At 47.1% G+C, this 13,591-nt stretch overlaps 1 protein-coding gene across 5 annotated transcripts in view; it reads right to left on the bottom strand.

Moving 5' to 3' along the window:
- Nucleotides 1-12,314, bottom strand: part of lrrk1 (leucine-rich repeat kinase 1) — a 33,992-nt gene extending 21,678 nt beyond the window's left edge. For 3 of the 5 annotated variants that reach the window (XM_061757490.1, XM_061757519.1, XM_061757528.1), the window contains exons 1-9: nucleotides 12,195-12,314; nucleotides 10,808-10,879; nucleotides 7,808-7,980; nucleotides 6,202-6,373; nucleotides 5,738-5,920; nucleotides 4,448-4,581; nucleotides 3,107-3,333; nucleotides 252-379; nucleotides 11-174 (exon numbers count right to left, since the gene is read on the bottom strand). In XM_061757490.1, coding sequence (XP_061613474.1) covers nucleotides 11-174; nucleotides 252-379; nucleotides 3,107-3,333; nucleotides 4,448-4,581; nucleotides 5,738-5,920; nucleotides 6,202-6,373; nucleotides 7,808-7,980; nucleotides 10,808-10,838 — 1,212 coding nt within the window. In that variant the 5' untranslated portion in view covers nucleotides 10,839-10,879; nucleotides 12,195-12,314. Of the gene's footprint in view, nucleotides 1-10; nucleotides 175-251; nucleotides 380-3,106; nucleotides 3,334-4,447; nucleotides 4,582-5,737; nucleotides 5,921-6,201; nucleotides 6,374-7,807; nucleotides 7,981-10,807; nucleotides 10,880-11,893; nucleotides 12,119-12,194 lie in introns of those variants that run through there. The other 2 variants (XM_061757499.1, XM_061757508.1) reach the window with 2 other exon arrangements.
- Between the last annotated feature and the right edge of the window lie 1,277 nt (nucleotides 12,315-13,591).

Raw genomic sequence — 13,591 nt, 5'->3', positions numbered from 1 at the left:
GCGTTCTGACCAGGGGGCAGGCCCAGCAGTCCGGAAAGCTGCCCAGCCGATTCCGGGACACGTCGAGGCGTCGCAGGGACTTGAGCGCGCGCATGACGTCGGCCGGCAGCGCGCTCAAACGGTTGTCGGACACGTCCAAGTCCTCCAGCTTACGCAGGCCCGTCCAGGCGCTTGCTGGCGGCGCACAGACAAACAAACACGCAAACCATGCGCCGGTGTACCTAATGAAGTGGCCGGGAGGAGGAGCTTACGTGGCGGCATGTCAAACAAGGTCGTCAGCTGGTTTTTGGAGGCGCAGAGTTTCTTGAGGTCGCGCAGGTGGAGCAGACCCGCTGGCAACACGCTCAGTTGGTTCCCACGCACGTTCACCTCGCACAACCTGCGCACCATAGCGACACGTGTGTGTGTGTGCGCGCTAACATACATGACAACATGTCTGTGTGTTAACATACATGACAGCATGTGTGTGTGTCTGTTAACTTACGTTAACGTTTTGTGCGGACTTGATTTTTTTTTGTTTGGTGCGGTTTGCGTTCACATTGTACATTTTGCAAGCAAACTAGAAGTTGGAAACGACTTGTGGCGATCGTTGCTCTCATTGGACAGAAACGACGAGGGCGGGACAAAGCGCAGCGCTGCAAATGCGTGCTGCAAACTGTAGGAGCGTGACAGACGTGAATACATCCTTAGTCGGAAGAACTTGAAACTCTAGGATGCAAAGCCAAAGCCATTTATCAACAACACCCAGAAACGCCGCCGGCTTCTCTGGGCCCGAGCTCATCTAAGATGGACTGATCTTCTTCTTCTTTTCCTTTGGGCTTGTCCCGTCCTCCTTTTCCATGTCAGCCTATCTCCTGCATCCTCCTCTCCAACACCAACTGCCCTCATGTCTTCCATCAACCTTCTCTTTGGTCTTCCTCTAGCTCTCTTACCTGGCAGCTCCATCCTCATCATCCTTCTACCAACATACTCACTATTTCTCCTCTGGACGTGTCCAAACCATCAAAGTCTAACTTTGTCTCCAAAACATCGAACCATGGCTGTCCCTCTGATGAGCTCATTTCTAATTTTAGCCAACCAGGGGCCTCATGTACAAAGACTGGATTTCCTCCTAAAACATGGCATACGTTCAAATCCAGAAAATGTCGTACGCACAAAAATATTCCGATGTATGAAACTCTGCGTACTCATGAATCCAAGCACATCTCCTTCGTACATTCCAATCAACGTGGAAATGAGCGCACATGTTGGAGTAGATGATTCCTCCCTGTTCACGCCCATATTTGAATATGCTAATCATGCCTCACCCGTTTGAGGAGAGAATCGCTGCAATCATGGGTGACGCTGTTCTCTCAGGGGTGCTGGGAGGACATATGGCTGACTATGATGACCCCGCAAGGCTAATAGCATGTATTTTCATACCTCAAAACAAATGTGTTCACTCAGCCCTGTGAGATAAAGGTTCATGCGTAAATGTTGGATGTGTGGGATTTGGAATTCAAATAGAAGCACATCAGCATATCCAAGAGGATATCAAAAACTTTGACTCCATTTGATGACTCAATTTATTATTTGAATACACAGAAGAGGAGACGGACACTGACAAAAAAAAAAAAAATCATGTTTTGTTTTTAGGAGAAGAGGGCTAAATGATGTCAATTTCAACACATTTGAATCATGTGCAACCGATGCACATGTTCACATGAAGTCTTTTTTTTCAGTGCATGTGCTGGCGTCACCAAGCGATTGCGAGGGCAATCGGCGCCGTAAATGATGGCCTTGGTCAATTCAGAGGTGTCCTCACAAATATCAGCGCTTCATGAAATACAAATGAAATCTCAGTCCTTGCCTCAATTGCAGTGTTGAAATCAAATGTTGCCGGGCATGAATTGTTCATCAGTGCTATTTATTCATGTGTCTCTGGTGTGCAGATTGAGGAGAACAGTTTCCCAAAGCACCGACAGCTGCGGAAACGTGCGTACGCCAGCCATGCAGTTGGCATTTCCACCGTCACGTCACTCTTGATACATCTGAACTTTGCCGTGAAAAAGAACAGACGCCCTTCATCCTAGCAGCGACTCTTCTGTCACATAACACACCTGACGCCTTCCTCCACCCGTTCCAACCTGCTTGGACCCGTTTCTTCACTTCCTGACTCCACTCACTGTTGCTCTGGACGGTTGACCCCAAGTATTTCAAGTCCTCCACCCTTGCCATGTCTTCTCCCTCTGAAGCCTCACTCTTCCCCCACCACCCCTCTCATTCAGTCACATATATTCTGTTTTACTTCGGCTAATCTTCATTCCTCTGCTTTCCAGTGCATGCCTCCATCTTTCTAACTGTTCCTCCACCTGCTCCCTGCTTTCACTGCAGATCATCTGCGAAGATCATGGTCTACGAGGACTCCAGTCTAACCTCATCTGCCAGCCTATCCATCACCACTGCAAAAAGGAAGAGGCTCAGGTCTGATCCCTGATGCAGTCCCACCTCCACCTTAAATTCGTCTGTCACACCTCACCGCTGTTCTGCTGCCCTCGTACATGTCCTGTACTATTCTAACATACTTCTCTGCCACTCCAGACTTCCGCATGCAGTACCACAGTTCCTCTCTGGGTACTCTGTCATAGGCTTTCTCTTGATCTACAAAGACACAATGGAGCTCCTTCTGACCTTCTCTGTACTTTTCCATCAACATCCTCAAGGCAAATAATGCATCTGTGGTACTCTTTCTAGGCATGAAACCATACTGTTGCTCGCAAATACTCACTTCTGTCCTGAGTCGAGCCTCCACTACTCTTTCCCATAACTTCATTGTGTGGCTGTTAATGATTATTTGCTAAAAACAATAAAGTTTATCAGTTGGAACATTAAATATCTTGTCTTTGAAGTGTATTCAATTCAATATAGGTTGGACATGATTTGCAAATCATTGTATTCTGTTTTTATTTATGTTTAACACAACATCCCAACTTTATTGGAATTGGGGTTGTACATGAACGCTGAGTTCTGGGTGGGTACCAAAAATGGATCAAAGCCTGGCCCAAAAAGCAAAGGAGGGACCGTACCGTGGGTTACCTGTACCGTCCCACCCCGTCCCACCCAGTACCTGGTGCAGATGACTTCCTGTGCGGCTGCGGTGGGGGGCAGCTGACCCAGACGGTTGTGGGACAGGTCCAAGGTCTTGAGACACAGCAGACCCCAGGGAAGGACGGACGGCAGCGACGACAAATTGTTATGCGACAAATCCAAATGTGTGACCAGACAGGACACACCCACGAGCCAGGAAACCTCCAACCACGGAAGAGACAGGCCGCTCCAGCGCACGCTCACTACCTGCGCAGAAACCACAAGGCAACGCTACAAATCCGCAACAACACAACTTGACCTGCAACACGCACACTGAGAGCATGCACAACGCAACGAGAAGAGAAATCATCGATCAGGAATGATCAAACTTTACTTGCTTCCATTGTGAATTCTGTGCGGGTTCTACCTGAGTTGAGGTTTAGTCGGTCTTGGTTTCCTGATAGCTACTACCGGAATTCTAGGTTAGTTCTAATTATGCTCCAGGTGAATTCTACCTGAGTCTAGGTTAATCTAGTTGGGTTCTACCAGAGTTCTGTTAGTTGTAGCTGGGTTCTAGTGTGGTTCTAGGTGGATTTTACCCGAGTTCTGGGTTAGTTGTAGTTGGGTTCTACCTGAGTCTAGGTTAGTTGTAGTTTGGTTGCAGGTGGGTTCTACCTGAGTTCAAGTTGAGTGGGAGTTGGCTTTCCGATGGATACTACACAAGTTCTAGGTTGGCTCTACCTGAGTTCTATGTTAGTTCTAGTTTGGTTCTACCCAAGGTCTAGGTTAGACCTAGTTGGGTTCCAGGTGGGTTCTACCTAGTTCTAGTTAGGTTGCAGGTGGGTCTACCTGAATTCAAGTTGAGTGGGAGTTGCCTTCCAGATGGCCACTACCTGAGTTCTAGGTTAGATTTTATCTTGAAGAAAAGCTCACGGCGACTCAGTCTTCTTAGAAGATAAAGCTGTCTTGGTGTCAGTCGGCAGATTTTGGAGCTTCTTGCGCTTGGGCTGTTCACTTGAGTTGGTGGGAAACCCCCAGAAACCGCTGCACAGCTCCTCTGGCCAAAGGTACTTTTCAAAAACCTTTGATTCCAAATGCTAATGCCATCCTGAACTCAAAGTGAACAATCCACACTTATAACCTGAACTGATCCATGCTGATGTTTTACTTGTTTTACTAGATCTTATTCTAACTTTACTTTTATTCCCTCTCAATGTACAGTATTTTACTTCCGCGTTTGTGTTGATTATCGGTTTTATGTATGCCAATATCTATATTTTAGTACTGTCGGTCTTCTGTTGGTGTGGAAGAGGTGCGTGCATAGAGTCCATTCATGTTCATTAGTGACAAATGTGAATTGTTCTGATGAAAAGAAGTCAACCTGCTGCCCGTCTTGCGTGCTGTGTTCCAGCCTTCTTGTGAGAAGTCGTGTGCTTAAGTCAGGATGGTCCATCAGCGTGTAGGACGACAAACCGGCACCGTTCTGCAGCAGAAAGTCAGCAAGCTCCTCGCTGCCTACAAGAAGGCGAACGCAAGCAGATGGGATGCATGGTCACTTGGGTTAGTCGTGAACAATGCGTCTCGTCGACGAGATCAGTAGCGTTAGTCGTAAACAATGCGTCTTTTGACAAGGTCAGTAGGGTTAGTCGTTAATGCGTCTCGTCGACGAGGTCAGGAGCGTTAGTCGTAAACAACGCGTCATTTCACGCGGTCAGTAGCGTTAGTCGTAAACGTTGCGTCATTTGACGAGGTCAGCGGCGTTAGTCGTAAACATTGCGTCATTTGACGAGGTCAGTAGCGTTAGTCGTAAAAAACGTGTCATTTGACGAGGTCAGTAGCGTTAGTAGTAAACATTGCGTCATTTGACGAGCTCAGTAGCGTTAGTCGTTAATGCATCATTTGACGAGGTCTGTAGCGTTAGCCATTAACAATGCGTCATTTGACGAGGTCAGTAGCGTTAGTCGTAAACAATGCGTCTTTTGACAAGGTCAGTAGGGTTAGTCGTTAATGCGTCTCGTCGACGAGGTCAGGAGCGTTAGTCATAAACAACGCGTCATTTCACGCGGTCAGTAGCGTTAGTCGAAAACATTGCGTCATTTGACGAGGTCAGTAGCGTTAGTCGTAAACAACGTGTCATTTGACGAGGTCAGTAGCGTTAGTCGTAAACATTGCGTCATTTGACGAGGTCAGTAGCGTTAGTCGTTAATGCATCATTTGACGAGGTCAATAGCGTTAGCCATTAACAATGCGTCATTTGACGAGGTCAGTAGCGTTAGTCGTAAACAATGCGTCTCGTCGACGAGGTCAGTAGCGTTAGTCGTTAACAATGCGTGATTTGACGAGGTCAATAGCGTTAGTCGTAAACAATGCGTCATTTGACGAGGTCAGTAGCATTAGTCGTAAACAATGCGTCATTTGACGAAGTCAGTAGCGTTAGTTGTTAAAAACGCATCTCGTCGACGAGGTCAGTAGCGTTAGTCGTTAACAATGAGTCACGTTGACGAGGTCAATAGTATTAGTCATTAAAAATGCGTCATTTGACGAGGTCGGTAGCGTTAGTCATTAACAATGCGTCCCGTCGACGCGGTCAGTAGCGTTAGTCGTTAACAATGCGTCTCGTTGGCGAGGTCAGTAGCGTTAGTCGTTAATGCGTCTCGTTGACATGGTCAACCTGCTTGCACTGCGGCGTAGAGCGGCAGAGCGCTGATGACGGTGAAGCGGTCGCTGTGGCTGGCGTTGCTGTCTTTGGCATCAGCGCCGTAGTCCTGAACCAGAAGGCGGACAGAGTCCACATGACCACGCTGACAGGAAGTGGACAACAGGAGGTTCAAGAGGTCCCTCCTCTGACGTACACCTGTTTTAATATTGAAAAAAAAAAATCTAATTAATTTCTTGTGTTGACCCTCTCAGTTCTGATATTGGTTCTGGTATGACATGAGATTGTGGTAATGGTGCCATTTGTGGTTCCAGTTATTCGATTTAGAACTGGCTCTGGTATTGGCTCAGATACTGGCACTGGTCGTGTTACTAGAACTGATTGTGGTCATGATGTGGGTTCTGATACGAGGACCGGTTGTGATTCTGGTTCTGCTCCTACAACTGGTTCAACTGGTAATCCCGGAGTAGTCCTCTGACCTGGTATGGCGTCCAGCAGAATTCTTAGGACAGCGCTGTGTCCAGAGTGGGCCGCCACTACGGCCGGGTTCTGGTCCGACACTTCTGTCGGAACCCGGACTTCGGCTTCCTGCAGGAGGTAACGAACACTCCGAGCATCGCCATACTGGGACACCACGCGCAGAACACCGTCCTGAAACACACACACACACACACACATATGCTTGTATTTAAGTTAGGCTATAACTTGTGCTAATGTAGTTTGTGTTTATGCTAAGAGTTCTAGGTGGGTGCTAGCTGAATTTCTACAAAACTTTGGTTCCAAATGGGTTCTCGGTGCTTTGTCGGGCTGGGTTGAAGCACCGTTCTCATGGAGTTGCAACTTTGTTCAAGGATGTTCCCGTTGGGTTCTGGGAACATTTCTTTGTGAGTGCTACTTGGGTTCTAGGTGAGACTTGTTGTATTGTCTCTACCTGGGTTGGAGGAGAGTTCTTGTGGGCTTGTAGCGTTGTTCAATAAAAGGTCTAGTTGGGTTCTAGGTAAGATCTTATGGGATTCTAGCTTTGTTCTAGCTGAGTGCTAGTTGGCTTCTGTGTGCTTTCTAGTTATGTTTTAGGTGGCCACTAGTTGGGTTGTGAATGAGTTCTCTTCGGCTTCAAGTTTTGTTTAGGGTGGATTTAGTTGCGTCCTGGCTAAGTCTTGTGGGGCTCTAGCCTGGTTCTAGGTTAGTGCTAGTTTGCTACTAGGTGCTTTTGAGTTGTGTTTTAAGTGGCCACTAGCTGAGATGTAGGTGAACTCTCATAGGCTTCTTCTCGCTTTGAGCTAGGATGGTTCCAGTTGGGTCCTTGGTGAGTTCTAGTTGTATTTTAGGTGGCCTTTAGCTGGGTTGGAGCAGAGTTCTCTCTGGGTTCTAGCTTGAGTCTTGTTGGGTTGTAGGTGCTTTTAAATTGTGCTTTCGCTGGTTGTAGGTGAGTCATCATGGGCTTTAAACTTTGTTCATGGATGGTTCTAGTTGGGTCCTGCGTATGTTTTGGTGAGGTTCTAGCTTGATACAAGGTGAGCACTAGTTGGCTTCTAGGCGCTTTTTTTTGTTTTTGTTTTTTTTTAAACGTGTTTTTAGGTGGCCACTAGCTGAGTTGTAGGTGGGTGCTCATCAGAATCAGAATCCTCTTTATTTGCCAAGTATGTCCAAAAAACACACAAGGAATTTGTCTCCGGTAGTTGGAGCCGCTCTAGTACGACAACAGACAGTCAATTGACAGAGAACCCTTTGCAGAAAGAAAGACATTGAGAAAACAGTCACTCATGAGTTCTACCTTGCCGCTAAGTGAGTACTAGTTGTGTTCTATGTGAGTTCTCAGCTCAGGTCTTCTAAGGTTAGAACCTTAGTGCTTTCTGTTTTAGGTGACCTTTACCTGGGGTTTTGGTGAGTTCTCCTTCCAGCTTGTTTTTCGCTGGATTATAGTTGAGTTCCAGTGGGGCTCAAGTTAGGTTCCAGGTGAGTTCTAGATAGGTTCTAGTGGGTTCTACGCATGTGCCTGAAGCTAATGCAGCTAGTGCTTATGCTAAGCTAACACTTTACTACAGCAGCTAGTGTTGTTAACAAGAATCAAATCGAAACACTCACGACGTGGACACAATTGGCCACCGTGCCGCTGCACCGCACACAGGCGGCCTGCCTGATCAAGTCCCTTGCCGTTTCCTCTTGGCCCGCCTCGTATGCCCTCTGGATGCTGGCCAGGGTGGGGCACGGAGGACTACCATCTGGACCTGGGGCCTCGCCCCCCATCTCATTTTCTCCTGAACAGGAGGAAGAGGGTGATGAAGGTGAACTTCCTGGCGTCACATAAATTGGTCACAGATCAAAGACACACAAACACTGTATTGCACACGCTAACACACACAAATACGTGTGCCCACTAATGTGATATATGGTTTTATTGTGTAACTCGTCTGTGCGTGAACATGGGTGTTGATTGCAGGGTGGATAAAATATCAAATCAGATAAGGCTGTGGGGGTGTGATGCAGGAAAGCTCCCAGCAGGGTGCACGTGGAGGCCACAGGGAACATCTGTTGGAGACGGCATCTGGCGTCAGCGGCAAACGGCCATCAGTTTGCATAGCGACGATGATGTCAACAGACCCTGGACGAATCAGACGACGACGATTCTATGCATCCCCTTTGAAACGTATAAGTCTGGGGCAGGGACAGAAACTTTTGCTCAGTCTGCGCCGTCTCTGCTGAGGCGAGGATGAGCGTAGCTGCTGACCCGGAGCTCTGTAAAATGTATAGACTCCTCTGTCAGGAATAAATTGGTTGGCTTTCAACACGTCGTTATCAGTGTAGTTCTTTCACGAAAACGAACACGCATGGGACCTCGAGAGCTAATAGGTGATTTTAAAACGCAGGTTCCTTGAATTGGTGACCCCGACGTGTTCCTGGAAGGACATTAGATAAAAGGACAGAGGAGTGGACAGGGATTCAGTTGGACTGGGAACTCCCCGGTGCACCGACAGAAAAAGGTGAGCAGAAACCTGTTTGATTAAATCACGAATTCTGCACCTTGGAAATTGTGAAATTTGGGAGATTTGTGGTACAGTCGTTCCATTGTCGAAAGTTACTAGGACGCTGTGTTGTTATTGTTGTGTTAATCGGAAGTCAGGGTAACAGATGACCTGGGAAAAGTAGGGTAACGCCTACTAGTCGGTCGTAGACTGACTTGAAATCCGACACGGTTTCATACTGCGACGTTTCGGTGGACGTTAGGGATTTTGGGACCCCAAAAAACGTTTTAGAATAAGATGAGTGTGCCACCAAAACCCTGGGGTGTGAATTGGACAATCGAGTGGAGAGGTAATGAATGCGAGTCATAGGAGGATTTGTGGATTGAAAGACTGACCTTCAGTTGTTGGCTGGCATTGAAAGAAACAAGCAGAATTGAAAAGTGTGTGAACTGCTGTTCGGCGAAAAAGAGCGACAAATTGACCCACTAAATCCAAATACAGACCTTCCCAAAAGCGGCCCCCCAGTGACTTCTGCTCAAGTGACAGACCAAGACACCGGCGAAGTAAAACTCCCATCAATCCCGGACGAGCCCCCAGTCAAGAGGGTGGGGGTTAATATACCAAGAGTTGTCTTGAAAAAGATTTGGAGTTTTTTACAGAAACGGCTGCCAGGACCGGCTGCTGGCGGTGAAATGTGGATTCAGGCGCTGAAAGAGTTGACGGACGGCATGAGCCTGGCGTGGGGTGACATGGGGAGATTGTTTCGCACCCGTCGCATTTCGGTTCATCAATCGGATGATATTTTGACACGCTCTGGTCTGAATAATGTCAAACCGACAGTTGCATGACATGAGTGTGCGCGGAGAGACAGCAGTCGGTGATTTTAAAACCCTTTTTTTAATTCCTTTACCACTCACATGCATACACGCGCACACACACACATACAAGCATTAGGTTTGTGTGTATCTTGGGCATCCGTTTCCCCTCGCGCCGCTGTCTTGTGCACTACACCTGGACGGCGCTAGCTTGATTACATCACGTATTTTCCCTCGTGTCGTGGCCAGTTCGTCGTACTGAGTCGGCGCGTTCCGGCATTCGTTATTCCACGTCAAGGAAGTCTTGATTCTGTTTTGATTATCGACCTTGCCTTTTGCCTCACACTTTTGGATACTGTTGCTAGTGTTGTGCTCAAGTCTACACTAGCCAAGACCAAATACTTGCCCGCGACCAGAACTCAATGAGACCAAGACAAGAGCGAGACTTTTAGGAGTTGAGACCGAGTCAAGACCACGATGAGCAGAGATCGTAACAAGACCAAGACTGAGACGAGTCGACACCGTGACAAGAACAAGACTGAGACGAGCCGAGACGGTGACAAGACCAAGTCTGAGATGAGCCGAGACGGTGACAAGACCAGGTCTGAGATGAGTCGACACCGTGACAAGACCAAGACTGAGATGAGTCGACACCGTGACAAGAACAAGACTGAGACGAGCCGAGACTGTGGTAAGACCAAGACCGAGACGAGCAGAGACCGTGACAAGACCAAGACTGAGACGACCCAAGACGGTGACAAGACCAAGACTGAGACCATAAAAAACAATAGCAACTCTTTCAAAGTGCATGCAAAAATCCCAAATCTTACTTTTTTTTGTTAGCTAAATTCTTGTATGAATTTAAAAGTGAAGATTTCAAGAAGAGCTTAGTTGCATTGAAGAACTGTACGAACCGGCAGCATTTTGTGATCTCGAGGTGCACGCTGGGCTCTCCTAAGGACGCCAGTTTAAGGTGGAATTCAAACCTTTTTTCCAGAAATATTCGATTTGCTGGTATTACTTACAGTTGATGTCGGCTTAGCTAAGCTAATGTTTTCTTTCGAGATGCCGGCTAAAGTTTGACGTTGACGCCGAGCGCCGTTTCAGTGAGTTGAAAACGGCAGGATTTGCACGCGGCGGAAAGATTTCAAGATTTGAAAACCGGCTCACGCGCGTGCCGGGCCGCTGTGCTGTCAGACAATGAAGCGCTCGCGGGCGTCCTCGCTGCGTCTCGCACGCCACTCGAGTTTCACTTCCCCTTTGAAAGCTAACGCCACCGAAGGAGAGCAAAGCACGCCGGGACTCACCGCCGCCTGCGTCCGCTGTAGCGTTGTTCATGCTCGCGCTCGTTCGTGCCGACGATCCCGATCACGGAACACCTGCGCACAACAACGCCGCGCGCAAATTGTGACACACGAAACGACACGCATGGACAAGAACGGTCACTAGCATATGTCTCACATACACATACAAAATAAAAATAGACACAAAGACAAAAGTACAAAAAATGCAAATACACAACTAACTCAAACAAGCACACAATCGCACAAAGTAGCACACGCTAACAAAAAGAAAATCAAAACACAATAACAAGTAAATAAACACACAATGTAACTTTGATTGCATTTAGTCGCGAGCGCGACAGACAACCGAGCGACGCATTGTCACATTTCAGAATCAGCTTTATTTCGCCGAGGATGTCCCAAAAAATCAAAAATGTGCCTCCCGTCGTTGGAAGTGACAGAGAACGCTTTTGAGACGCAACTTCTCAGTGAACACGATGACGGATCATTCTGAACAATTTCTTTCTTTTGGATGATGATGATTTGCCGAAACTTGTCAGATTTCGCCGGTACCCGACACTTTAAAACGAGGCCTCGCCGATGAGCGAGCGGTCTCGGTACGCGCCCGTCCCTAAAAAAAATAACGAAAACCTTCAATCTTTTTGACAAAATGTGAACCCAACTGAAATTCCGAGGATTTAGTTGAGTTTACGTTGCGCCTTTGTTGTCATTCCGACTGAAGAGCCCGCGTGGCTTTTCTCCCACATCCTGAAAACATGCATCAATTGGAGACTCTAAATTGCCCGTAGGTGTGCATGTGAGTGAGGAGAAGCGGTTCAGAAAATGGATGGATGGATGGATGGATGGATGGAGACAGCAACACTGCCGCCTCGCGGATGGAGGCAGGAGCTTCCCACACGTGCGATTTTTTTTTCCAACTTGAAACTGCCTTAGGTTTGTCTCCACAATAAACGCTCCTTCAACAATTCACAAGCAGAACTGAACATTTACAAATGATAAATGCACACGCAACGTTAAAAAAAAAAAAAACCAGACAGATCTGTCCCCGTAGCAAACATCTCCCGAAATAGTCTGACAACTAAAGATTACCTTGCGTGTTTCATTTTACACACAACTGCCTTTCAATCAACGGGGCGACCCGCTCTCCCCTCGCGCACGCGCAGATGACACACGTAGTTTGTCGGCTTTTCCATTCCGCAGAAGATGCGTTCAACGAGCCTCGCTTGAATGCGTCGCTGCCCCGTGAAAGAAGAAGTTGCGCTACATCGGGAAGCCAAACGGCGGCTGAAATCTCAAACTGAAGATTTCTTTTTTTTCCCCACTTTTGTTTTCTTATGCCAGTTGTGCTTCGGTGATGCGTTCAAGGACCGATGTCTTAAAAGTCACTCACCGAGCCCCATGGTGGGTACAAAGTGGGCCACTAACAGGTCGGACGCGATGAAGCTGAAGACGCGAGCAGAACTTCGGAGCCTGAGTCGCTTCCTGCTCCCCACACGCGACAAGCGACACGACTTCACACACGGGCGCTTCCGGTACTCGTATTTCAAAATAAGAGCGCCGTTGGATTTCGTAGAACACAAGCGCGATAGTGGCAATGCTTAACCCTAACCCACTTGAATCCAAATTCAACATCTTCAGCGCATTCAGACGATTGACCTCCTATTACTACAATGATGGAAATTCCTTGACCGATTCAAACGGAAGCAATCTTGTGAACTATTCCCATTCCCCAAACTTTCGCCACGGAGCTTTCATAAATGCGGATTAAATTTCCGTGGGAATTTTCCAGTTCATGTTGTTGTTCTCAGTCGTTCATCTTAGCATTGTGCTGTCGAATTGGACTTCCAACAAAAAGATGAGCAACTTTCTTTGCGGCGTCGGAACTAAGAAAGAAACAAGCTCATGAAATTATGGACGTTAGCTTAATTGACACACACACACATACACATTCTGTACATATACACGTTATGTACATTCAGTAAGCGGGTCGCTTGTTCTTTAAAAAAAATAAAATTATATATATATATATATATATTTTGAGTCTAGCAGCACAAAAACTCACTATTATTAAATGGGTATTTTCATCAGAAATACGTAATGGACGTTTTGTGTGTAACAGCGCCCCTTGTGGCAACAGGGTGACACTGCACTGGCACGAGTCATGGGCTCCATTAAATAGGATAAAAGTTTGATTCAATTTCACACTGCAAGGGTCATGTTGTCATGGCGACAGAGGAAGACGACATTTTGGGCACGTCGGAAGTTTTGTCAAAGTAAACGTTTTCATTGACAACAAAATAAGTCACTTCCTGCGGTATTTTAATGCAAAAGTCATAGATGCGCTCACGCACATCACGTTGTCACGGTGACAGAGTGATTATTATTGACTATTCTGGGATGTGGGAGGAAGCAAACAATGTTTTCAAAAAAAGTTACTTCCTGTGGCGCTATATGAATTGTTTCGACATCACGCACACGCCGCAACGTTTCATGTCGCCAAGGTGAGAGTCCACGAGGGAACTATTCTGGGATGTGGGGAGGACCTCAACATTTTTCATGTTTAAAAGTCGCTGCTGTGATTCATTGCGATTTCGCACGCACGTCTGACGCTGTCATGGTGAGAGAGTGTGAGGCAACTATTCTGGGATGTCAGAGGCAGTACACACACTTTTGCATATTTTCCATATCAACAAAATAAAATGGGCCACTTCCTGTGTTTTATTGTGAAAGTTGAGAAATTCACAGGTTCTTAATCACATACGAACATGCTCTCTCTCACACACACGC

This window comes from Phyllopteryx taeniolatus, chromosome 2 (assembly GCF_024500385.1).
Source record: "Phyllopteryx taeniolatus isolate TA_2022b chromosome 2, UOR_Ptae_1.2, whole genome shotgun sequence".
NCBI classification, from domain to species: Eukaryota; Metazoa; Chordata; class Actinopteri; order Syngnathiformes; family Syngnathidae; genus Phyllopteryx; species Phyllopteryx taeniolatus.
This window is presented reverse-complemented; position numbering and strand designations above follow the sequence as displayed.